The sequence below is a fragment of the Amblyraja radiata genome, chromosome 29 (genome assembly GCF_010909765.2).
Source record: "Amblyraja radiata isolate CabotCenter1 chromosome 29, sAmbRad1.1.pri, whole genome shotgun sequence".
Classification (NCBI taxonomy): Eukaryota; Metazoa; Chordata; class Chondrichthyes; order Rajiformes; family Rajidae; genus Amblyraja; species Amblyraja radiata.
The window spans coordinates 31,590,660-31,616,936 of NC_045984.1; the positions used below are offsets into that span (position 1 = coordinate 31,590,660).

Sequence of the window (26,277 nt, forward strand, 5' to 3'; positions counted from 1 at the left end):
CCCGTCATAGTCGCAGCAGGTGGCTGAAAACTTTCAACATGTTGAAAATCCAGCGGCTCTTTGGGCGACTACTCACGACCATACAGGCGTCACATGTCGACATGTCGCGGGAATCGCTGCCTCAAAAAGGCAGCCAGCATAATAAGAGACCCACACCACCCTGGCCACTCTTTCATTTCACCCCTGCCATCGGGAAGAAGGTACAGGAGCCTGAAAACTGTAACGTCCAGGTTCAGGAACAGCTTCTTCCCTACAGCCATCAGGTTATTAAACACTACAACCTCAAATAAGCTCTGTACTACATTAATTATTATTGCTATTATTGCTTTTTTGTGTGTACGTATGTGTGCATGTATATATATATATATATATATGTGTGTTTGTGTGTGTATATTTATGAGTGTATGTATATTATACACAAGCTGAACTTTTTTCCCCCTCTTGTTTTTTTCCCTCTTGTGGGTGGAGCACCAAGGCAAATTCCTTGTATGTGAATACTTGGCCAATAAACTTACTTACTTACGTATTATATTGTTTACAGAGTACTATATTTACATATTCTGTTGTGCTGCTGCAAGTAAGATGTTCATTGTTCTATCTGGGACATATGGCAATAAAGCACTCTTGAGATCCCTCCAAACATTTATATATATACTTGTGTGTGTGTGTAAACTAACTCACTAAATTACTTCTGTCATTTCAAACAGGATACAAATAGAGAGAGCAGCAAATCCTCAAAACCTCACAAGGTCACAAAAGAGCACAAGGAGCGGACTACGAAAGACTCTGAGAACAAGACAACCGCGAAAGAACCGGAGAAGGAGCACAGTAAATCGTCTAAGGAACTATCGCGGAAATCGGCTGAAAGCAAGATTTCAAAGGAAGAGAAATCTACTCCAAAGGCAACTTCTAAAGAACCAAAACCAGCCTTCAAGGAGTCTAAACTAGACAGCATGTCGCCCAAAGGTAGTGGGACCCTACACCAAGAGTCAAAGCCCAGCATAAAGAGGCCCTCCAACGTAGATTTAATCAAATCCAACGTTAAAAAGCAAAAGAAAAGTACTTCAGAGACATCAAAAACTTTCCCAAGTGTTTCGCCGAGAATTTCCTCTACTTCATACTCTGAAAAAAAACAGACCAAGGAAAAGGAAAAGGAAAAAGAAAAAGTGAACATTAAAGTAGAGAAGGTTAAAACTGAAAGTAGTGTGAAGGAGGTGAAAAAGCCTGTGGATTCAGATGAGTGTAATTCAGAAGATGAAGTGATCTCCAAATCTGAGGTAAAGAATTTTATTCTCAAATCTAAATATGGTTCAAAGGGATGTAACGCTGCAGTTTGATGCTTCGTGGAACAGTAGGAGAAAATCTCAGTACATATGCCATCTCACCTTAGGTGTATGAAGGAACTGCAGATGCTGGTTTAAACCGAAGATAGACACAAAATGCTGGAGTAACTCAGCAGGACAGGCAGCATCTCTGGAGAGAAGGAATGGTTTGGTGACGATTTGAGTCGAGACCCTTATTCAGACTGGTCTCGACCCGAAACGTCACCCATTCCTTCTCTCCGGAGATGCTGCCTGTCACTCCAGCATTTTGTGTCTATCTATCTATCTCACCTTAGGCTTTGGTTTGTTATTATCATGTGCACTGAGGTACAGTGAAAAGCTTTGTATTACACGCTAGATAATCGGATCAGATAATACTATACATAAATACAATCAAGTCAAACTTGAATACAATAGGTAAAGCAGCAAATGGAAAGGTGCAAAGCGCAGAATATAGATCTCAGCATTGTAGTGCATCAGTTCCATATACTGTCACACCTGCACAAGCGGGTAAAACAATTCTTATTCCTTACATGGAAAAAGCTGGAGTTGTTTATAGGAAGGAACTGCAGACGCTATTTACACTGAAAATAGACGCAAAATGCTGGAGTAACTCAGCGGGACAGGCAGCATCTCTGGAGAGGAGGAATGGGTGACGTTTTGGGTCTCGGCCCTTCTTCAGAATAAGAGTCATGGGAGACACAGAGATAAGGAAGGGTAAGGTGTGAGAATGAGGCATCTAAAGAGATGTAGTTGAAGGTAAAATATGGCATAGAGTTGGAGAGCAGGAGGAATCACACAGGCAGAGCCACGAGAGATGAAGTTGCAGAATTCTCGTAGGTGAGAGGAGGAGAACTTCTTCAAAGCAGGCACATCTTGAGATTTCACAGTGGAGCAGATTAAATGTGTAGGAAGGAACTTTGTCACTTAAACACTTTGTCTGGAAAGTGCGATGCTTTTCTAAGTGTGATCATGAGTGTTTGAGATGTACGTGCTTGTGCAAGGCAGGTAAGAGCAAAGATGAGAGAACTGAGGCTCTGGTCAGGAAAAATAAGATGGCATGGATCAGGTACACACAGCTGGGATCAAGTGTATTCCTGCAGAAGAGGAGAGGATTGAGGATTATACTTAAGAAGGAAATCTAGAGGACATGAGATAGCTCTGACAGATAAGGATACAGAGAATCCAAAGAGATTTTATCAGTCTCCGGTGATTAAAGATAGACACAAAGTGCAGGAGTAACTCAGCCGGTCAGGCAGCATCTCTGGAGAAAAAAGATAGATGACGCTTCAGGTCGGGGCCCTTCGTCAGACTCCGTCTCTCCAGAGATGCTGCCCGACCCACTGATTGACTCCAATATTTTGTGCCTATCTTTGGTATAAATCAACATCTGCAGTTCCTTTTTATGACTCCTCCCCTGTGGCACAATGCTGCCACTTGTTATGGATGGGCAGCTGACTCAGGCGTAAACATGATGCCTCTGAATCATTTTCTGTTCTCCACATTAGTTTTGTATTTGCCTTCACCCTTATTCAAGCAGCACATTCTTGAGTTAAAACCAATCATACCCAATTGAGTAACACTATGGAGTAGTTCAGCAGGCTAGGCAGCATTTCCGACTTCTACAGATGCATCATAGAAAGCATTTTATCGGGATGCATCACAGCACGGTCTGGGAACAGCTCCATCCAAGACCGCAAGAAATTGCAGCGAATTGTGGACGCAGCCCAGACCATCACACAAACCAACCTCCCTTCTGTTGACTCCATTTATACCTCACACTGCCTCGGCAAGGCCAGCAGCATCATCAAGGACCAGTCTCACCCCCGGTCACTCCCTCTTCTCCCCTCTCCCATCAGGCAAAAGGTGTGAAAACACCCACCTCCAGATTGTGGGACAGTTTCTTCCCAGCTGTAATCGGGCAACTGAATCATCCTACCACAACCAGAGAGCGGTGCTGAACTACTATCTACCTCATTGATGACCCTCGGACTATCCTTGATCGGACTTTGTTGGCTTTACCTTGCACTAAACGTTATTCCCTTTTCATGTATCTGTACACTGTAAATGGCTCGATTGTAATCATGTATTATCTTTCTGCTGACTGGTTTGCACACAACAAAAGCTTTTCACTGTACCTCTGTACACGTGACAATAAACTAAACTATGAGGGCATGGATGGGCAACATTTTGGGTCAGAATCCTTCTTCAGACTGTCCTCCAGATGTGCTGCCTGACCCACTGAGTTGCCCACTTGGTGTGTTTTGTTTTCGTAAACCTGCATCTGCAGTTCCTTGTGTCAACTAAATTGAAGGTAAGTTAAGTTGATTAACTGTCAAGATATTTCCTGACTGATTTCTGTTCCTCTTTCTCCATGTCTAGTCTGTGCGAACTAGCCAGTCGAACACGACCTCAAGTTCGGACTCGAGCTCCGATTCTGATTTTGCACCTTCCCAAAACCACAGACAAGGTATGTGGCTAAATTCCACAGATTCATCACCCTCTGGCTAAAGAAGTTCCTCTCATCTAATGGGCAGTGGGATCAGGAGGGAATGGAAACGCAATGAAGGTGATTGGGGGAAAAATAGCATATGGGTTAGGTGGTGGTGTCCTAATATGATTGTGACATTTGAAAGCGCATTTGATGGGCTACAGTGAGAAGGCTGGGGAGTGGGACAAATTGGAATGGTCTTGTCATAAGTGATAGGAGCAGAATTAGGCCATCCGGCCCATCAAGTCTACTCCGCCATCCAACCATGGCCGATCTATCTCTCCCTCCTAACCACATTCTCTTGCCTTTTCTCCATAACCCCTGACACTTGTACTAATCAAGAATCTATCCGTCTCTACCTTAGAAGTATCCATGGACTTGGCCTCCACAGCCGTCTATGGCATTGAATTCCACAGATTCACCACCCTATGACTAAAGAAATTCCTCCTCATCTCTTAAAGGAACGTCCATTAATTCTGAGGCTATGACCTCTCGTCCTAGACTCCCTCACTAATGGAAACATCCTCCCCACATCCACTCCATCCAAGCCTTTCACTATTCGGTAAGTTTCAATGAGGTCCACCCTCATCCTTCTAAACTCCAGCAAGTTCAGGCCCAGCGCCGACAAACGTTCTATACCAACCGGACACAGACTTATGGGCTCACTGTCCATCCACGTGAAGTTCAGAAATTATGTATGAAAAACGTTCATTTGTATAGCAACTTCAATGAGATCAAATATCTTGGAGGAAGGTTATGAGATAGATTTGACAGAGTCTAATGTCTGTTGACCATTGGCATATTGAATGATAGACACAAAATGGCTGGAGTAACTCAGCGGGACAGGCAGCATCTCTGGTGAGAAGGAATGGGTGACGTTTCGGGTTGAGACCCTTCTTCAGACTGAGAGTTGGGAAAGGGAAACGAGAGATTATAGACAGTGATGCAGAGAGATATAGAACAAATGAATGAAAGATATGCAAAAAAAAAGTAACTATCTTGCACATCTTTCATTCATTTGTTACATATCTCTCTGCATCACCGTCTATATCTCTCGTTTCCCTCTCCCCTGACTCTCAGTCTGAAGAAGGGTCTCAACCCGAAACATCACCCATTCCCTCTCTCCAGAGATGCTGTCTGTCCCGCTGAGTTACTCCAGCATTTTGTGTCTACGGTTTAAACCAGCATCTGCAGTTCCTTCCTAGACAACTGCTCTTGTTTCCCCCAGGGCCCCTGCGCTCCATGGTGGAGGAAATCCAATCGGAAGGCTCGGACGACGACAGCAGCTCCGAGGAGGAGAGGGCAGTGAAAAACATTGCAGTGAGCAGAGATAACAGGTCAGTGTGCCCAACAGATGCTGCACGGTGGAGTTGCTGCCTCACAGCACCAGGGACCCGGGTTCCATCCTGACTACGGGTGCTGTCCATATGGAGTTTGTACTTTCTCCCCGTGACCAACGTGGGTGCTCCGGTTTCCTCCCACACGATCTCGCCGTGACCTGTGTAGGTTTTTCCCGGGTGCTCCCAGGTTTAAGGTGAAGGGAACTATTTAATTGGAATCTGAGGGGTAAAAGGGTGGCGGATGTACGGAACGAAATGCCAGAGGAGGTAGTTGAGGTAGGGACTATCCCAACTTTTAAGAAACAGTTAGGCAGGTACATGGATAGGACAGGTTTGGAGGGATATGGACCAAATACAGGCAGGTGGGGCTAGTGTAGTGGGACGTGTGGGCAAGTTGGGCCGAAGTGCCTGTTTCCACGCTGTGTCACTCTATGACTTAGGATAAACCTAAGCACCAGTAATCCTTTCAAAGAAGGTTTGCATATTTGCTGTAAATAAAGACTCAGAAATAGATTTTTATTGCTGGCTTAATACTGATATTGATTTGTTATTGTCATGTGCTGAGAGTGTAAAAAATGTTGTTGTCCATGCTATCCAGCGTCATTGCCACACACGCGTGTACATCTGCTAAATAGAAACAAAACTTGTGCAAAATATAATGTTACAGCTACAGAGAAAGTTCAGATTAAAAACCCTGGAAGAGCCACGAAAAAAGTAGATTGAAGAGTGGGAATTCATCCGTAGTGTACGAGAGGTCACAACCGAATAGCAGTAAATATTAAAGACAGGGAGAAATATTTCAGACCTACTGTGATGGGGAGGTGGGGGGGGGGGGGGAATTAGGGAGAAAGAAATCTGGAAGAGAGGAGATGTTTAAGAAGGAACTGCAGATGCTGGAAAAATCGAAGGTAGACAAAAATGCTGGAGAAACTCAGCGGGTGAGGCAGCATCTATGGAGCGAAGGAATAGGTCTCGACCCGAAACGTCACCTATTCCATCGCTCCATAGATGCCGCCTCACCCACTGAGTTTCTCCAGCATTTTTATCTACTTTTGATATTTCCAGCATGTGCAGTTCCTTCTTAAATAAAAACCAATGTGGACAGGCACAAAGGGAGGTGCCTTTAATTCTGCCGGTGATGCAGAGGAAAACCTGTCCTAACCATGTACCTGTTTAACTGCTTCTTAAATGTTGGGATAGTCCCAGCCTCAACTACCTCCTCTGGCAGTTCGTTCCATACACCCACCATACTTTGAGTGAAAAGGTTTCTCGACCCGAAATGTCACCTATTCCTTCACTCCATAGATGCTGCCTCACCCGCTGAGTTTCTCCAGCATTTTTGTCTACCAAAAACAGACAAATGGTGACTTACCAGTGCTTACCATATTACATAGTGATACAGCACAGAAAGGCCCTCCGGCCCAACTTGCCCGCACCGACCAACATGCCCCATCTAGACTAGTCCCACCTGCACTCATTTGGCCCTTAACCCTCTATACCTATCCTATCCATGTACCCGTCTGGATGTTACTTAAACGTTGCAATAGTATCTAGGCAGTGGGCAGGTGCTATAGACCTGCACGGGAAGGTAGACGCTCCCGCCCCCACGAGTCTCGGGCAGATGGGGCTCGTCAGCCTGGGAAGGCGGTCCATCTAGGAAAGGGAAAACTCTGATTTAAAACCTCCACTGCCTTGTGGCTATATCCAGTCATGGAAAAGGCTCCTGGAGTAAACCTCAAGAAAATCCGGAGTCGGAGCCCCTAAGGCAGTTCATCGTTGTCTACAACCTCGCTCTGGCAGCTCCTGCGACGGCACTGGTGCCAAACTGTAACGGCCCTGCTGTTCCTTTGGATCGATCAGCGACGTGGAGAGGGGGGACGTGCTGCATGGGCAACAGCCTGTCCTCCAAATGACATAGATCGCCCAGGCTTGCATCCGACCAGAATGCATCACCCATGGTCAGTCATAACTGAGGGAGGTCTACTGGTATCTGCCTCAGCTACCTCCTTGTTCCAAACACCCAGCGCCCTTTATGGAAAAACGATTACCCCCCAGGTTCTTAGTAAAGCCCGGAAACGGGCCCTTCGGTCCATCGAGTCCGCACTGACCAGCGATCCCCGCACATTAACACTATCCTGCACTAGGGACAATTTTTACATTTACACCAAGCCAATTAACCTACAAAGCTGAAGAAATAGATGAAGATAGGAGGACACGGCGCTGTTTTAGTTATTCGTCACCCACTACAGACTTCAATGATGGAGGGGGTGGGAGAGTCAGTGCAGCGCAGAGTGACTGAGTTAGGAAGGATGAAGGGAAGTTGTTGACCTACCGGGGGTGGGGTGGGGGTCCCAGCCCCAGCCGGGATACTAAGATCACGATGTCCAGGGAGCACCCAGGTTACCCTCCAATGTTCACTTTTGTCTGGGTAATCTATGACATCCCTCATGTCTTTGCTATGAAAATCTCATCAGAGTGCAAAGACGAGTTGCCCCAGAAGAGAGCAGCAACAAAGAACTACGGATGCTGGTTTATACCAAAGATAGATACAAAGCTGGAGTAACTCAGCGGGTCAGGCAGCATCTCTGGAGAAAAAGGACGGGCGACTTTTCGGGACGGGACCCCTCTTCGTCCCCTTTCTCCGGAGATGCTGCCTGACCCGCCGAGTGGTTCTAGCACCAAGATAAACCAATTTCAACTGTCTGTCCATTTTCTCTTGGCCCGCTGAGCGACTCCAGCACTGTGTGTCTAACCTTGCCCCAGAGGAACCTGGCACGTCGCTACATGACTTCACTGCAATTCTATTTCAACTAAAATTGAATTTCAATAGCACAAAAACTGAATAAAACTGTTTCACAATTGAATTTCTGGGCAAGAGTCCAGTTACTTTTTGAATCTTGCAGATAAACAGGGTGCTTTAGGTTTCAGTTTACTCTAATCCTTCTCAGCGTTTCACTGAAGTGAGTCAGTGTTTGGCAGTGAGACAGACCTTGGATTGTCAGCCCAGATCACAGGCTCAGGTTCTGACACAAAACCTGTAGCCACAGTGATCTGAGCCAAGTCTAGTTTGTTGAGCTTCAGTTTGGTTTATTCAGTTTAGTCTATTGTCACGTGTACCGAGGTACAGTGAAAAGGTTTTGATGCGTGCTAACCAGTCAGCGGAATTACAATCGGGCAGTTTACAGTGTATAGATGCATGATTAGGGAATAACGTTTAGTGCAAGGTAAAGCCAGCAAAGTCCGATCAAGGATAGTCCGAGGTAGACAAAAATGCTGGAGAAACTCAGCTGGTGAGGCAGCATCTGTGGAGCGAAGGAATAGGTGACGTTTCGGGTCGAGACCCTTCTGAAAACTCAGCTGGTGAGGCAGCATCTATGGAGCGAAGGAATAGGTGACGTTTCGGGTTGAGACCCTTTTGGACATCAGTTGGTGAGGCAGCATCTATGGAGCGAAGGAATAGGTGACGTTTCGGGTCGAGACCCTTCTGGACATCAGTTGGTGAGGCAGCATCTATGGAGCGAAGGAATAGGTGACGTTTCGGGTTGAGACCCTTCCAGGTCTCGACCCGAAACGTCACCTATTCCTTCGCTCCATAGATGCTGCCTCACCCGTTGAGTTTCTCCAGCATTTTTGTCTACCTTCGATTTTTCCAGCATCTGCAGTTCCTTCTTAAACATAACGGGAAAGTTAACAATTGCAGAGATTGCCGTGCTCATCTGATTATTGTTTAGAGGTTTTACAGACAAATGATTTGCCAAAGTGTTCAAGACCAAAGTCTCAGAAGTGGACAATTTAGCGACCTTTCATTCATTTGATTCTTTGTCCCCTTTCATATCTCTAGTTTCCCTCGTCCCTGACTCTCAGTCTGAAGAAGGGTCTCCATCTGAAACGCCACCTATTCCTTTTCTCCAGCGATGCTGCCTAGCGTGCTGAATTACTCCAACATTTTGTGTCTAGTTTCGGTGTAAACCAGCATCTGCTGTTCCTTCCTACACATTTAGCAAATCACTCAGCTGCTAATGTCTCCACTCCCTGATGCTTTCATCTTTCAAGAATATGAAATGTTATGTCTTTCCTCTTCAATGTACAAATGTAATAAAAGACATTTGGACAGGTACATGGATAGGAGTGGTTTAGATGGGCCGAACGCCGGCAGGTGGGACGAGTGTAAATGGGCCATCTTGGTCGGTGTGGGAAAGTTGGGCTGATGGGCCTGTTCCCAGGCTGTTTGACATTAAGACTGATACATTTCTCCTTTCAAGTATATAAATTCAGTTTAGTTTTTTGTCACGTCTACCAATGGACGGTGAGAAGATTTTGTTGCGTGTTATCCAGTCAGCAAAAAGACAACACATGATTACACTCAAGCCATTTACAGTGCATAGTTATATAAGGGAATAAGATTTAGTCTAAGGTAAATGAAGCCTGAAGAGTCTGGATGATGGTGTAAAGTGTGCGGACATTGTTAAACATGTGCAAATGTGTTGCTTGTTTGCAGGTTGAGTTTAAGTGATGATAGTGGAAGCGAAAGCAGCGAGAATTGCAATATCAACACCCTCGACCAGCCTTCAATTCAAAAACACTTAGCCGTCAGTAACAAGGTGAGTACAGAGGTGTCCGTATATGTGCTGCAGGTATTAATGTCAGCATCCAATTTCTGACCATAAATTCCAATTTTGAAGTGGTATGCTGAAGCTATTTTAATATAAACTGCTACTCTTGGTGGCAATAAGTTCTTCCAAAGATAATCTGTATGTTTAGGGCATAGCAGAGACCAGACACAGTAGTGGGGTGGCACAGCGGTAGAGTTGCTGCTTTCCAGCAGCAGATACCCCCCGGGTTCAATCCTGATTTATGGGTGCTGTTTGTTCGGGGTTTGTACGTTTTACCTGTGACCTCGTGGGTTTTCTCCGGGTGCTCCTCTTTCCTCCCATATTCCAAAGATGTTAAGGTTTGTAGGTTAATTGGCTTCTGCAAATCGTTCCCCAGTGTGTCGGATAGGACTAGTGTACAGGTGATCGTTGGTTGGCGTGGAATCAGTGGGACATTCAGACTTTCCTGAATAACTTGCACACACCTCCAAGCAACCAGGTGCTTGATCCAACTGAGTGGATCATGTGTAAATGGGAGACGGACACAAAAAGCTGGAGTAACTCAGCGGGTCAGGCAGCATCTCTGGAGAGAAGGAATGGGTGACGTTTTTGGGTCGAGACCCTTCTTCAGACTGAGAGTCAGGGGAGAGGGAGACAGAGATAAGGAAGCGTAAGGTGTGAAAACGAGACATCAAAAGGGACGAAGCTCAAAGAAAATGTAGAATAGATCGTTGCTAAAGCCCTGTCCCACGGTACGAGTTCATTCCAAGAGTTCTCCCGAGTTTGCCCTATTTCGAATTCGGAGATTTACGGTAATGGCCACTCGTCGGTACTCGGGGCTCTCGTGGATATTTTTCAACATGTTGAAAAATCTTCACGAGTCTTCCCGTGCTTACCTGCCGTTAGCGAGTCTTCTGAGTACCTGCCGTTAGCTTTACGAGCCGCTAAGAGATGTCCCCGAGCTCCGACGTACCCGCTACGTTCATTCTCCGTGCTTACCACGAGTTTGATTTTTTTTTAACTCGGGAGAGCTCTTGGAATGAACTCGTACCGTGGGACAGGGCTTTTAGCTAGAAGCATACATGGATAATATTTAATCTGGGGGACAGTCAGACTGGTCGGATAACTAGGAAGGGGGAGAGATGGAGAGAGAGGGAAAGCAAGGGTTACTTGAAGTTAGAGAAGTCAATGTTAAAACCACTGGGGTGTAAGCTGCTCGAGCAAAATATGAGGTGCGCTGGGACAGTGGAAAAAGGCCCAGGACAGAAAGGTCAGTGTAGGTGCCTCTCCTCTCTTCCAAGGTAGATAAAAATGCTGGAGAAACTCAGCGGGTGACGCGGCATCCATGGAGCGAAGGAATAGGTGACGTTTCGGGTCTCGACCCTTAAGGGTGAGGCAGCATCTATGGAGCTGCCTCACCCGCTGAGTTTCTCCAGCAGTATTATCTACCTTCGATTTTTCCAGCATCTGCAGTTCCTTCTTAAGCATCTCGTCTCTTGCAGATTTCTTTCTCCCCATCACAGTAGGTCTGAAAAACGTCACCTATCCATGTTCTCCAAAGATGCTGCCTGACCCTCTGAGTTACTCCAGCACGTTTTTTGAAGATATCTGTATAGTCAGCTTACTCTATGACACTGTGCTGCACATGCAACTGGCCTCTCTAAATGACGCCTTTCGTGTAGCGAGTGGTTGTGAAAGTGAGAAGGTGAATGATGGTCGCCTTGGACTCGATGGGCCAAAGGGTCCACGCTGCATCAATGAATTCAAACAATTCAACACTTGCAGCATCATAACTCTGCCACTAGATGGGACATCATGCTTCAGGAGCCGCAGATTCCTAATGCATGGTCACACTTTATACAAGCAATGACACTGGCCTTTCCCTTGGAATCATCTAACATCAGAGGCTTGAAAAGTCTATTCACAGGCCTGTGGTCTGATAGTAGACAATGGACAATAGGCCATTTGGCCCTTCGAGCCAGCACCGCCATTCAATGTGATCATGGCTGATCATCCCCAATCAGTACCCCGTTCCTGCCTTCTGCCCATATTCCCTGACTCCGCTATCTTTAAGAGCCCTATCTAGCTCTCCCTTGAAAGTATCCAGAGAACCGGCCTCCACCGCCCGAGGCAGAGAATTCCACAGACTCACAACTCTCTGTGAGAAAAAGTGTTTCCTCGTCTCCGTTCTAAATGGCCAAACGCTTATACTTAAACTGTGGCCACTGGTTCTGGACTCACCCAACATCGGGAACATGTTTCCTGCCTCTAGCGTGTCCAAACCCTTAATAATATTATATGTTTCAATAAGATTCCCTCTCATCCTTCTAAACTCCAGAGTGTACAAGCCCAGCCACTCCATTCTCTCAGCATATGACAGTCCCGCCATCCCGGGAATTAACCTTGTAAACCTACGCTGCACTTCCTCAATTGCAAGAATGTCTTTCCTCAAATTAGGGGACCAAAACTGCACACAATATTCCAGGTGTGGACCTCTCTGCTCCTATACTCAACTCCTCTTGTTATAAAGGCCAACATGCCATTCGCTTTCTTCACTGGCTGCTGTACCTGCATGCTTACTTTCACTAGTGTGGTGGGTGTGAAAGTTGTGGTTGGTCTCTAGTAGTTGAACTAAAAAAATGCAGCTGCTAGTTCATGCCAAAGATAGACACAAAGTGCTGGAGTAACCATCAGGCGGCATCTCTGGAGAAAAAGGATGGGTGTGGAAAAAGAAGGCTGAGTTACTCCAGCACTTTGTGCCTATCTTTGGCCTCTGTAGTGTTGGCCATCCAAGGATGATGAATACAGAGTGTGGGAAAATAAATGAGAGATTAGGCCCAGAGTAGGTGAATCGAAGGACGTAGGCTTAAGGTGAAGGGGAAAAGATTTAATAGGAATCTGAGGGGTAACTTTTTCACACAAATGATGGTGGATGTATGGAACGAGCTGCCAGAGGAGGTGGGTTGAAGCAGGGACTATCCCAACGTTTAAGAAACAGTTAGACAGGTACATGGATAGGACAGGAGGGATATGGGCCAAACACAGGCAGGTGGGACTAGTGTAGATGGGACATGTTGGCTGGCGTAGGCAAGTTGGGTTGAAGGGCTTGTTTCCACGTTGTATCACTCTGTGACTATTGTTTCTCTGTCGGAGAGAAACCCCTTTATTCCAAGCATCCCTTCACTTGACAAACTGCTGTGTTTTTCTATTTGCCCATGAGTCGTTTGTACAAAATCCTTGAACATTGCATTTATAAATAGAAACGTGAAGGACAATGGAGTTCAAAATAAAATATTTTATTGTCCCGTTTCTGACATGCAAAGAAGCAGCATTCATAAGGGTGGCACAATGGCCACTGTCTGTACACCTCATTATCACCTACCCCACATCCAACACTGGACCATTGTGGGCTCCACATTTCCTTGATTACTGTTGCTTCTTGCATATCTTCCATTCATTTGTCCTAAGTACTGTCCATATCTTTCGTTCCCCTTTCCCCTGACTTTCACTCTGAAGAAGGGTCTTGACCTGAAATGTCATCTATTCCTTTTCTCCAGAGATGCTGTCTGTCGCGCTGAGTTACTCCAGCGTATTGTATATCTTCGGTTTAAACCAGCATCTGTAGTTCCTCCCTACACGGGTTTGTAGGTTAATCGGCATTGGTAAAATTGTAAATTGTCCCTAGTGTGTAGGATAGCGCCGATGTACGGGGTGATCGCTGGTCGGCGCGGATTGGGTTAAAGTTTAGGATAATTTGTCTTGATGAGTCTCATTGTCTGTAACTCATTTTCACCTAGCACGCAGCTGGCAATGGCCGGTTTCCTTTATCATCGCTACTTTCATTCCTTTGTTCTATATCTCTCTACATCACCGTCTATATCTCTTGTTTCCCTCTCCCCTGACTCTCAGTCTGAAGAAGGGTCTCGACCCGAAACGTCACCTATTCCTTCTCTCCAGAGATGCTGTCTGTCCCGCTGAGTTACTCCAGCATTGTGTGTCTATCTTCGGTTTAAACCGGCATCTATCTGCACTTCCTTCCTACACAATAATTGTATTTATCTCTATTGCAGGCATCTGGCAGAAAAAGTCCTGAAAACTGTGAAAAACCAGACAAATTATTTAAAAAAGGATTGCAAGACAAGGTGAACAGCTCCCTTATTATTTAAAGAGCCACAATAGTAGATGATTAGAGGAAGGAATATAGTTTGGACTTTATATGATAAATTAATATTTTGACTTTTTACTCCACTGCTTTTATTTTTTGAGTGCGGCTGCTAAGTATTTAATGTCATATGTGCGATTTTTAGTAATACTTCATTCAAAGAAACACCTCTGTATGGAAAAAAATGATGTAGCGATTTATAAGAATGAAACTCATATCGGAGCAGTAGGAAGAAAGTTGGCCTGACTCGCTATCACCCCACAAAGAAAGCTGTGGCAGAGTTTTTGTATAGTTCTCCTGATACTGGCAGTGCTGTAAGGGGCGTGTGCATGTAGGGGATTAGAAGCCGATTAACCTGCAAACCTTGCAGGCGTTTGAAGTGTGGGAGGAAACCAGAGCACCCAGAGAAAACCCACGTGGTCACAGGGAGAACGTGCAAACTCCAAATTATCCATCATCCAACCTCCAGAGAAATAAAAATATACAATGTTGGTAGGCAGTCACAACTTGTTTCCATGGGTAGAAACATCAAATGTTAGAGGGCATAGCTTTAAGGTGAGAGGAACAAAGTTTCTCTGACTCTCTAAGCCTCATAAACGTCAGTATCGTAACTGCCTCCACAATCGCCCCTGTATATATTTGTAGTGTGGGAGGAAACCGGAGCAAACTCACAAACTAGCGAATGGGCGATAGTCGGGCGGTGCGGACTCAGTGGGCCAAAGGGCTTGTTTCCAAGCTGTATCTCTAAAACAAAAGATGGTGGAGTCACCACCTTTAAGCTGAAGAATGTGCATCACACGGACTGGTACGTTCCAACAGGACCGTGTTTGAGAAGCGTATTGTCAAGTGGCACCCGTAAACTCCGCAGGTGGGCGAGAGGGACAGAGGGAGGTCCAAGGCTCCAGACCAACCCCCAAACCCAACTGCCAAAAGCACTGCCCTCTGCAGGTGGAAGAGCGAATGGCGGGAGGGCCCCGTCCCGAAACGTCACCTATCCGCGTTCTCCAGTGATGGGCGGTACGGTGGCACAGTGGTAGAGCTGCTGCATTACAGCGCCAGAGACCCGGGGTTAGATCCTGACCTCGGGTGCTGTCTGTATGTGGAATTTGTACGGTCTCCCTGGGATCGCGTGGGTTTCTGCGGGTGCTCCAGTTCCCTCCCACATTCAATAGACAATACGTGCAGGAGTAGGCCATTTGGCCCTTCGAGCCAGCACCGTGTGATCATGGCTGATCATCCACAATCAGTACCCCGCTCCTGCCTTCTCCCCATATCTCCTGACTCCGCTATTTTTAAGAGCCCTATCTAGCTCTGCCTTGAAAGTATCCAGAGAACCTGCCTCCACCGCCCTCTGAGGCAGAGAATTCCACAGACTCACCACTCTCTGTGAGAAAAAGTGTTTTTTCCTCGTCTCCGTTCTAAATGGCTTCCAAAGACGTCCGGATTCGTTGGTTAACTGGCTTCTGTAAATTGCCCCTAGTGTGCAGTATCGAACTAGTGTACGGGTGAACAATGGTCGGCCTGGACTCGGTGGGCCGAAGGGCCCGTTTCCATGCTGTATCTATAAACTAAATAGACTGTCTTCATCTTGCATTGTCTCTCCACCCTCTCACCCAATCCCACAGTAAGATTCACAAACAGAAGGGCAAAGCTGAGCTCCAGCCGTGCAAATCATGCAAATGATTAAATCTCTATTCATTTTACTTTGTGCAGTCGTACACAGAGGAATTGGTGGATCTACATCGCAGGTTGATGGCACTAAGAGAACGCAATGTGTTGCAACAGGTACGGAGAAACATGGGTGCATTCGGCCCTTCCAGCCAGCACCGCCATTCAATATGACCATGGCTGATCATCCACAATCAGTACCCCGTTCCTGCTTTCTCCCCATATCCCTCGATTCCGTTAGCCCGAACTAACTCTCTCCTGAAATCATCCAGTGAAGTGACCTCCACTGTGGCAGAGAATTCCACAGATTCACAACTCTCTGGGAGAAAACGTCTTTCCTCATCTCAGTCCTAAATGGCCGACCCCTTATTCTTAAACTGTGTGACCACTGGTTCTGGACTCCACCAACATGGGGAACATTTTTCCTGGCGACGTTTCGGGTCGAGACCCGGAAGTATCTGTGGAGTGAAGGAATAGGTGACGTTTCGGTCGAGACCAGGAAGCATCTATGGAGCGAAGTAATAGGTGACGTTTCGGGTTGAGACCCTTCCGGGTCTCGACCCGAAACGTCACCTATTCCTTCGCTCCATAGATGCTGCCGCACCCGCTGAGTTTCTCCAGCACTTTTGTCTACCTTCAATTTTCCAGCATCTGCAGTTCCTTCTTAAACCCTAAGAATCTTATATGTTTCCATAAGAACCCCTCTCACCCTTCTAAATTCCAGTGAAATACAAGCCCAGTCGATCCATTCTTTCATCATATGTGAGTGCCGCCATCCCGGGAATTAATCAACTGCAGCGTTGATTCATTCCCTCTTTCATGGTTTCACGCCACCTTTTATTCTCTCTGCAGATTGTGAACCTTATCGAAGAAACAGGACATTTCAATGTTACGAACACGACTTTTGACTTTGACCTCTTCTCGCTGGATGAGACCACTGTCCGTAAACTACAGACTTACCTGGCGGCCACAGCCACATGACATGGGCTTCCAACACAGAATCTTAGCACATCGAAATGAGGAGTAACGCATTGGAGTGCCGTCCCTCCGTGATGGAAAGCACAGCCAGAGAGTTGACAAATGGCACTCGCCCCAGACTTTGAACGTTGCCTGTCTCAAAAACGTGTGGAGATCAAGTTTTAAAACCTTCACTGCATGGGATCAGGAAAGTCATTGTCAAACGCTTACGTTTCCTTGCCATTTATCAGTTCCCGAAACATAACCATTGTACTGGGCCAGAGGCAGCGTGGATGGAAGACTTCCTCTTCCTGGGGATGTTCACCGATTCAAGCGATCAGAAGAACACGGAAATGTTTTTAAGACTCATCCGATGGGACATTTGTTTTAGTCTAGTAAACTTGTGTGAAAAATTTTACCCGAAGACGATAGAAGTAATGTATATATTCGGAAAAGAACATATGAGCTACATCTCTGATGTGAACCGAAGAATTCTGTGTTTTCTAATAAAAGGCCAAACACACTTTTACTGTGGAAATAAAACTCCGTGAAATGCCCTTTAGATTACTGAACTTAATGTTGCTGATGTGATCTCAGAACCCCAAACAGATCTTACTGCATTGTATATTGTCTAAAGAATATATATTTTTAAACCCTTTGAGTACTGACTATCCTTTCCCACGTTCAAATATGTGCACATTTTTTAAAATCTACATTCATATCGTGCAAAAGAATCAACTGGTGCTTCGTGTAACTAGTTTTGTGGGAGGAGACGGCAAGAGCAACGGGTTTTACAAAAGACTAAAGGTGGCGCAGCGGTAGAGTTGCTGCCTCACAGCACCAGAGACCCTGGTTCGATCCCGACCACGGGTGCTGTGTGTACGGAGTTTGTACGTTCTCCCCGTGACCTGCGCGGGTTTTCTCCGTTATTCCTCTCGCACTCTAAAGACGTATGTATGGGTTTGTAGGTGCATTGGCTTCAGTAAAATTGTCCCTAGTGTTAGCGTGCTGGGGTTGGCGTGGAATCGTTGGGCCGAAGGGCCTGTTTCCGTGCTGTATCTCTGAACTAAACCAAACCATTCATCTAATGGCCAGTATGGTTAAGCTGGGCTGAAGGGCCTGTTTCGTTCTGTAAGAGTCTATAAATAGTAAGTGGCCCGAGCATCTTTAAAGATTCTCTGCTCAGCTTCTGCTAAGCCGTTCTTTATCCTTGCAGTTCCCAGTCTCATTTCCTTCACTATTGCCTGATTTACTGTGGTTAACAGCCTTTTGCAATCTTATATGCACACCATCTGCAATTCCTTTAAATTGTCCCTTGTATATACTTGCTCGCTATCCATAAACCCAATATATCTAGTTGGTGATTTTACCCCACTGCTCCTTGGAGTTTCTCTGTTGTTAATCTTGGGTTGTAGTAAAGATCCACCACTGATTTTACAGCAACTGGTGGTCTTCACCCACCACCCTTCCCCCCCCCCCCCCTCCCCTCCCCTCTTTCCCTCCCCTCCCCTCTCTCCCCCCCCTCCTGAAATAATACATACCGCTGGGGTGTAAACTACCCAAGCAAAATTTGAGGTGCTGTTCCTCCAATTTGCGCTGGGCCTCACTCTGACAATGGAGGAGGCCCAGGACAGAAAGGTCAGATTGGGAATGGGACGGGGAGTTGAAGTGCTGGGCCACCTGGAGATCAGGTAGGTTAAGACGGACTGAGCGGAGGTGCTCAGCGAAACGATTGTCAAGCTTGTACCTGGTCTCACCGATGTATGGAAGTTGACACCTATACACTTCCTTATCTATGTACCGCCCACTCCTCTGACATCAGTCTGAAGAAGGGTCTCGACCCGAAACGTCACCCATTCCTTCTCTCCAGAGATGCTGCCGGTCCTGCTGAGTTACTCCAGCTTTGTGTCTATCTTCAATTACTGTACAATCGAGCCGTCCAGTGTTCAGATGCAGTTTAGTGCAGAGATACAACGTGGAAAAAATCCCTTCGGCACTCCGAGTAGTAATCCCTGCATATTAACACTATCGTACACACACGAGGAATTTACACTTGTATCGAGCCAATTAATCTATAAACCAGGAACGAGCGTTCACGTCGTGGCCCCGTTTCCACCAATCTTTCCACCACCACGCACAAGCAGTGACAAGCCAGACACCAGATTTAGATTCAATTTTCATTGTCATTGTCAGTGTACAGTACAGAGACAACAAAATGCATTTAGCATCTCCCTGGAAGAGCGACATAGCAAATGATTTGAATAAATAATAATAAGTGTCGGGGGGGGGGGGGGGGGGGGGGGGGTGGTGATTGGCAGTCACCGAGGTACGTTGTTGAGTAGAGTGACAGCCGCCGGGAAGAAGCTGTTCCTGGACCTGCTGGTTCGGCAACGGAGAGACCTGTAGCGCCTCCCGGATGGTAGGAGGGTAAACAGTCCATGGTTGGGGTGAGAGCAGTCCTTGGCGATGCTGAGCGCCCTCCGCAGACAACGCTTGCTTTGGACAGACTCAATGGAGGGGAGCGAGGAACCGGTGATGCGTTGGGCAATTTTCACCACCCTCTGCAATGCCTTCCGGTCGGAGACAGAGCAGTTGCCGTACCATACTGTGATGCAGTTGGTAAGGATGCTCTCGATGGTGCAGCGGTAGAAGTTCACCAGGATCTGAGGAGACAGATGGACCTTCTTCAGTCTCCTCAGGAAGAAGAGACGCTGGTGAGCCTTCTTGATCAGAGTTGAGGTATTGTGGGTCCAAGAGAGGTCATCGGAGATGTTGACTCCCAGGAACCTGAAGCTAGAAACACGTTTCACCTCCATCCCGTTAATGTGGATGGGGGTGTGCGTGCCGCCCATTGACTTCCTGAAGTCTACAATGAGCTCCTTGGTCTTCTTGGAGTTAAGGGCCAGGTTGTTGTCAGCGCACCATGCTGCTAAGTGCTGGACCTCCTCCCTGTAGGCCGACTCATCGTTGTTGCTGATGAGGCCAATCACCGTTGTATCATCTGCATACTTGATGATGGTGTTAGTACCATGTACAGGTGTGCAGTCATAGGTGAAGAGGGAGTAGAGGAGGGGTCTCAGCACACAGCCCTGTGGAACGCCGGTGTTCAGGGTGAGGGTTGAAGAGGTGTGCTTGTCTAACCTAACAGACTGGGGTCTGTTGGTTAGAAAGTCCAGTATCCAGTTGCAGAGGGAGTGGTCGATGCCCAGGTTACCAAGTTTGGTGATCAGTTTTGATGGTATAATGGTGTTGAATGCTGAGCTGTAATCGATGAACAGCATTCTTACGTAAGTGTCTCTGTTGTCGAGGTGGGAGAGGGCGGAGTGAAGTGCCGTTGAGATGGCATCCTCCGTACTCCTGTTCTTGCGGTAGGCAAACTGATAGGGATCCAGTGTGGGGGGTAGGCAGCTTTTGAGGTGTGCCAGGACCAGCCTCTCGAAGCACTTGGTGATGATGGGGGTAAGTGCAACTGGGCGGAAGTCGTTGAGGCTTGCCGCAGTGGAGTGTTTTGGCACTGGCACGATGGAGGTGGCTTTAAGGCACGTGGGGACAACTGCTTGGGCAAGTGACAGGTTGAAGATGTCAGTCCAGACGTCTGTCAGCTGCGCAGCACAGGCCCTGAGCACGCGCCCGGGGATGCCTTCAGGGCCAGCAGCTTTACATGCATTAGTCCTACTCAGTGCCACGTATACGTCGTAGGGGGTGAGTGTGAGGGGTTGGTGATCGGCAGGTAGCACAGCCTTGATGGCTGTCTCTAGAATGTCCCTGTCGAAGCGGCCATAGAAGTGATTAAGCTCCTCAAGGAAGGAGGCGTCGCTGGATGTGGGGGTGGTGTTGGAGGGTCTGTAGTCCGTGATGGCCTGGATGCCTTGCCACATGCGTCGGGGGTCGGAGTTGTTGTTGAAGTGCTCCTCAATCCTGAGCTTATGGCAGTGCTTGGCCTTCTTGATGCCCCTCTTCAGGTTAGCCCTGGATGAACTGTAGGCTCGAGCATCGCCTGACCTGAAAGCGGTGTCCCGTGCTTTCAGCAGTAGCCTGACCCCGCTGTTCATCCATGGCTTCTGATTCAGGAATGTGGTCACCCGTTTGAGGGAGGTGACACTATTGATGGTGGAGTTTATAAAGTCCAGAACAGAGGATGTGTAGGAATCAATGTCCGTGTGGGAGTCAAGGGTGGCCTGGGCTGCAAACGCCTTCCAGTCAGTGTTTCCAAAACACTGCTGAAGTGTGAAGTCCGCTTCCTCTGACCAGACTTTAACTGTCCTCACAATTGGTTTAACCTGTCTGATGAGTGGGGAGTACTTAGGGAGGAGGAACAATGAGACGTGATCAGACTGACCAAGGTGGGGGAGGGGATTGTATGCGGATGCCGAGTAGTGTGTTTAGCTCTGGCTGTACAACTTGTAATCTTGTTTGTGGTCTCGATGAGAAGACCTACAAACCTGTACGTCTTTGGAGTGCGGGAGGAATCCGACGATCTCGGAGAAAACCCATGTGGGTCTCGGGGAGAACGTGCAAACTCCATACAGACAGCACCTGTAGTCGGGATTAAACCCGGGTCTCGGGGGCTGTGAGGCAGCGACTCTAGCGCCATGCCGCCCCCTGCTGCAAAATAAAGTCCAGTACCGTCTGATTTAGTTTGGTTCTTCCTTCATGTTTTACGGTGGTAAAATAAACATTGTTTTAAGATAAACCTTACACCGGAAAGACTTCAGCTGTCACCAGCAGCATCTGCGAAACCAGTTTTCACACCTTTATTTATAACACACTCCATCACCATGCTAAATACACAAATGTTCCAATTGTATTGTACAAGTCCATGCAAAAATTTACAATCTTGCTGCAGGATAGATTCTAATAATTTATCCATACCCATATTTACACTGAATTCAGTCTAGATGGAGTTGACATTCATGAAAAATAGCAGTCATTGTACAAAGAGTAACATGTACTGGATGGAAAAAACATGTAACGTGGTAATCAAAATATATCTGGGCTTAATGTGGTGATGTGCAGCCAGTACTCGCTTTATGCAGTTCCTCAACTTAATGCTTGTATTTCGGATACCTCCGTGCAATTGCACTCAGTTTCAAAACTGACACACAATGCATATAGGAGGTAGACAAAAATGCTGGAGAAACTCAGCGGGTGAGGCAGCATCTATGGAGCGAAGGAATAGGTGACGTTTCGGGTCTTGACCCGAAACGTCACCTATTCCTTTGCTCCATAGCTGCTGCCTCACCCGCTGAGTTTCCCCAGCATTTTTGTCTACCTTTGATTTTTCCAGCATCAGCAGTTCTTTCTTAAACAATGCATATAGTAGATCGTACATTTATATAAACGACAGAAGCAAGTGACCTTTGTATTATTTCGCATTCATTAGGGAAACTGGATGTCATTTAGTTTAGACATACAGCGTGGAAACAGGCCATTCGGCCCACCAACGATCACACTAGTTCTATCCTACACACACGGGACAATTTACAGGAGCCAATTAACCTACAAACCTGCGCGTCTTTGGAGTGGGGGAGGAAACCCACGCAGGTCACAGGGAGATAAGACACAAAATGCTGAAGTAACTCAGCAGGACAGGTAGCATCGCTGGAGAGAAGGAATGGGTGACGTTTTGGGGGTCGTGACCCCTTCTTCAGACTTCAGTCTCGACCCGAAATGTCATCCATTCCTTTCTCTCCAGAGATGCTGCCTGTCCCGCTGAGTTACTCCAGCATTTTCTGTCCATCTTCGGTTTAAACCAGCGTCTGCAGTTCCTTTTCAGGGTGAATAAACAAACTGTACAGACGGCATCCGTAGTCAGGATGGAACCCGGGTCTCTGTCTGGCGCTGTGAGGCAGCAACTCTACCACTGTGGGTATTGCACAACTCAGTTGAAAAAATAATATTAAAATAATTGGGTAAACCATCCATAGGACTTCAAACACAAATGGAATCAATGGCTGTCTTTTTTTTTTTTCTATGGTGCATTTTTGTGGCATAATCATGACGCTGCCAAAGTATTACTAACTCAGTCAAATGTAAACTTAGCACAATGGGCCATTTATTTCAGGATAATACCTCTACTTCCCTCTTGTTCAATTAAGACTTGTTCAATAGTGATTGGAGTTGATAGTTTTGCAAATAGGAGCAGTGAAAGCTCAAATAGCGAAAGGCTTGGATAGAGTAGATGTGGAGGATGTTTCCACTGGTGGGAGAGTCTAGGACTAGAGGTCACAGCCTCAGAATCCGTTGCCACAGAATGTGGAGGCCAAGTGAGTGGGTATTTTTAAGGCAGAGATGGATAGATTCTTGATTAGTACGGGTGTCAGAGGTTATGGAGAGAAGGCAGGAGAATGGGGTTAAGAGAGAGATAGATCAGCCATGATTGAATGGCAGAGTTGACTTGATGGGCCGAATGGCCTAATTCTGCTCCTATCACTTGTGACCTTACGAATATGCAGTCATAGATTTTGAAATTTTGATTCCCAGGAGTAAGTTTTTAGGCACTTCTCTGCTATTTTGATAGAAGTCACATCGCTGAGCCAGGTCTTTCCAATACTGAATGCAGTCAGTGTTGGATGATCAACAACAACCTACTCCCATCTCATTTCTTATTATCCCCTTGTCCTTTCCGATCCAGTCTTATTGTAAGCAAAACACACAAGGTGGGAGGGGAAAGATTTATTCAGAAGCCAAGGGGCAACTTGTTCACATAAGGGGGTGGCGGGTGTTTGAAAGACATTTAGACAGGTGGATGAACAGGGCAGGTGTGGAGAGATGTGGGCCAAATGCAGGCAGGTGGGACTAGTGTCGATGGGGGATGTTGGTCGGTGTGGGCAAGTTGGGCCGCGGGGCCGGTTTCCGCACTGTATCGCTCACCCGACGATAGCGGCTGATGCTCAGGCACTTTACAAACTGTGACGCAAAGCCCGAGATTATTACTGAGGTGGTTGTAAAGGAGGCACAAAACTTGAGCAAAAGGTCAGGCCAAACATGTATCTGAACCACAGAGACTCTGACAGGTTGGGGATAAATCTACTTCCCCAGCTGCCCAGAAGATGCAACTTTGGCAAGTCACTAAGACACAAAAATCAACAAAAAGGATTAGTATATTATTGCACAAAGGTTTGTTAAGTTTGGAGACTTCATAGAGATATACAGTGCCCCTCGGCTCACCGAGTCCACACCGACCAGCGATCCCCGCACACCGACAATATCCTACACACTAGGGACAATTTACAGGAGTTCATTCACCTACAAACCTGTACGTCTTTGCGATGTGGGAGGAAACCGGAGCACCCGGAGAAAACCCACCCGGGTCACAGGGGAGAACGCGCACAAACTCCGTACAGACAGCACCCGAGGTCAGGGGTCGAACCCGGGGCTCTGGCGCTGTGAGGCAGCAACTCTACCGCTGCGCCACCGTACAGAATCTCACAACTTTTTCACAAAAATAAATAAAAAGAGCATATTTAAAAAAGAAAAGAAGAATATAATGGAGCACAGGCAGGAAAATGAATGTAAATGAGGGGCTTTTACAAGCATTTCTATAGTCAGCCTCTTCAGCTGATGTCCTGTAAAAGTGCACGGTTTGATGACTACACAGTCATGAAAGCTTCGCCATGTTATGTGGTATTTCATGTATAAAAATGAATCTGTTCTTCCATTTGGTTTTTAAAATGGGACTGTACAGCATTGTTACAAAATGCAGTTAAAACACAAAAATATATTCCATGGCAACTTTACTCATGAACAATAAATAGCCAAAACAATATATAACAGCTTTTGACGAGTTTAAATAGATTTGGGAGCTGTACAAAACAAAACTGGAACAATATTCTTCATGGACGTATGTTTCTCAAAAGTAAAATACTTCTTTGGAATATAAAGAAGACTTGAGACTGTAATCGTGTATAATAGAATATCTATCTATCATTTTCATTTAGTTTAGAGATACAGCGCAAAAACAGGCCCTTCGGCCCATCGGGTCTGCGCAGGCCAGTGATACCTGCACAGTAACACTACCCTACACGCGCACACACACACACACACACTAGGGACAATTTACAATTTTACCAAAAGCCAATTAACCGACAAACCTGCACGTCTTTGGAGTGTGGGAGGAAACCGGAGCACCCGGAGAAAACCCACGCAGGTCACGGGGGGGGGGGGGGGGGAGGAGAACATACAAACGCCGTAAAGACAGCATCCGTGGTCAGAATCAAACCCTGGCGCTGTGAGGCAGCAGCTCTACCCGCTGCGCCACCGTGCCTCGAAGGGCCGAATGGCCTCCTCCTGCACCTGTTATCTATGTTTCTACCAAGGGATAAGGGGAGAAGGCAGGCACGGCTTATTGATTTGGGACGATCAGCCATGATCACAATGAATGGCGGTGCTGGCTCGAAGGGCCGAATGGCCTCCTCCTGCACGTATTATCTATGTTCATAGTAGACTTTGTATACAACATTATCCTCTGTATCCCAAAACACATTGCAATCAACAGAGAGTTTGCTGCACAACCTTTAAACCGACTACAGCTCAAGACAAAACGGATCGACCGTTTCCACAGTGAAGTCCAATCATGTCAAACTGCTTCTCACATGTACTTGTACATTGAAATATGATAACAGAACTTTAAGTTAGCATGTATGCAGAGCCAAGACTGGGGCTGCGATCATCTATAACTGCACACAACCATAGTCCCAGTGTGATTTGTTGAAACAATCCCAATCCCTGCAAAGTACAATTCGCAATAACAAAAGGTAGTTTCCTCATGGAAGTAACATCGATGAACTATGAAAATGTTTTTGGCATTTCCTTCAAATCAAACGAACTTTACAAATCAAAATGTAAAACGAACTTAAAATCGTAAACATTAAAACTATAAAACAGTGCACAAATTCAGCAGCTGCTGTTCCACTCTGCAGTCAGCGTTTATACTATTTCCCAGTGAGCGGATTATCCGGAGTGACTGGGGTTATTGCATCCTTGTAGAAGTCCTCGATCTGATCGCTGTACATCTTCAAGACCACCGGTCGCTTCAGTTTCATTGTGGGACCTGGGGGGGGGGGGTGAAAGGAGACAGGAAGCCAAAAAGCAAAAAGTTACCAAAGGTGGCAGATACTAACAGAAGTTTGTTCGTGCTTCATTTTTTTTTTTTAATTATTTTTTATTTTTTATTAGAAGCAGTGTACAAAAGTACAAACCACGGCATATAATAATAATAATAATGGATGGGATTTATATAGCGCCTTTCTAATACTCAAGGCACTTTACATCGCATTATTCATTCACTCCTCAGTCACACTCGGTGGTGGTAAGCTACTTCTGTAGCCACAGCTGCCCTGGGGCAGACTGACGGAAGCGTGGCTGCCAATCTGCGCCTACGGCCCCTCCGACCACCACCAATCACTCACACACATTCAAACACATTCACACACAGGCAAAGGTGGGTGAAGTGTCTTGCCCAAGGACACAACGACAGTATGCACTCCAAGCGGGATTCGAACCGGCTACCTTCCGGTTGCCAGCCGAACACTTAGCCCATTGTGCCATCTGTCGTCCCAGATGGCATATGACATAATGCATTTATTGTACATCTTCAATTTTAATTTTAGCAAAGATGAAATAGAAGAGAGAAAGAGCAAGAAAGAGAGAAAATGAAAGAGAAAGTGAATGTGTAAGAATAGACTCCCCTAGACGACCAAATTAGTGCAGTCGAACAGTGAGTAAAAGTAACAGGAAAAACGGA

The 26,277-nt window shown here is 46.4% G+C and overlaps 2 protein-coding genes across 6 annotated transcripts in view; one reads left to right on the forward strand and one right to left on the reverse strand.

Moving 5' to 3' along the window:
- mllt1 (MLLT1 super elongation complex subunit) overlaps positions 1 to 17,193 on the forward strand; it is an 80,258-nt gene extending 63,065 nt beyond the window's left edge. For 2 of the 3 annotated variants that reach the window (XM_033047180.1, XM_033047182.1), the window contains 7 exons: positions 708 to 1,277; positions 3,705 to 3,792; positions 5,042 to 5,150; positions 9,652 to 9,754; positions 13,816 to 13,887; positions 15,621 to 15,692; positions 16,428 to 17,193. In XM_033047180.1, coding sequence (XP_032903071.1) covers positions 708 to 1,277; positions 3,705 to 3,792; positions 5,042 to 5,150; positions 9,652 to 9,754; positions 13,816 to 13,887; positions 15,621 to 15,692; positions 16,428 to 16,556 — 1,143 coding nt within the window. In that variant the 3' untranslated portion in view covers positions 16,557 to 17,193. The remainder of the gene's footprint in view (positions 1 to 707; positions 1,278 to 3,704; positions 3,793 to 5,041; positions 5,151 to 9,651; positions 9,755 to 13,815; positions 13,888 to 15,620; positions 15,693 to 16,427) is intronic. The other variant, XM_033047181.1, reaches the window with a different exon arrangement.
- A 5,326-nt stretch (positions 17,194 to 22,519) lies between these two features.
- The window catches only part of acsbg2 (acyl-CoA synthetase bubblegum family member 2), a 53,291-nt gene continuing 49,533 nt past the window's right edge, over positions 22,520 to 26,277 (reverse strand). For 2 of the 3 annotated variants that reach the window (XM_033047184.1, XM_033047185.1), the window contains one exon: positions 24,962 to 25,584. In XM_033047184.1, the coding sequence (XP_032903075.1) occupies positions 25,466 to 25,584 (119 nt within the window). In that variant the 3' untranslated portion in view covers positions 24,962 to 25,465. Of the gene's footprint in view, positions 25,585 to 26,277 lie in introns of all 3 variants that reach the window. The other variant, XM_033047183.1, reaches the window with a different exon arrangement.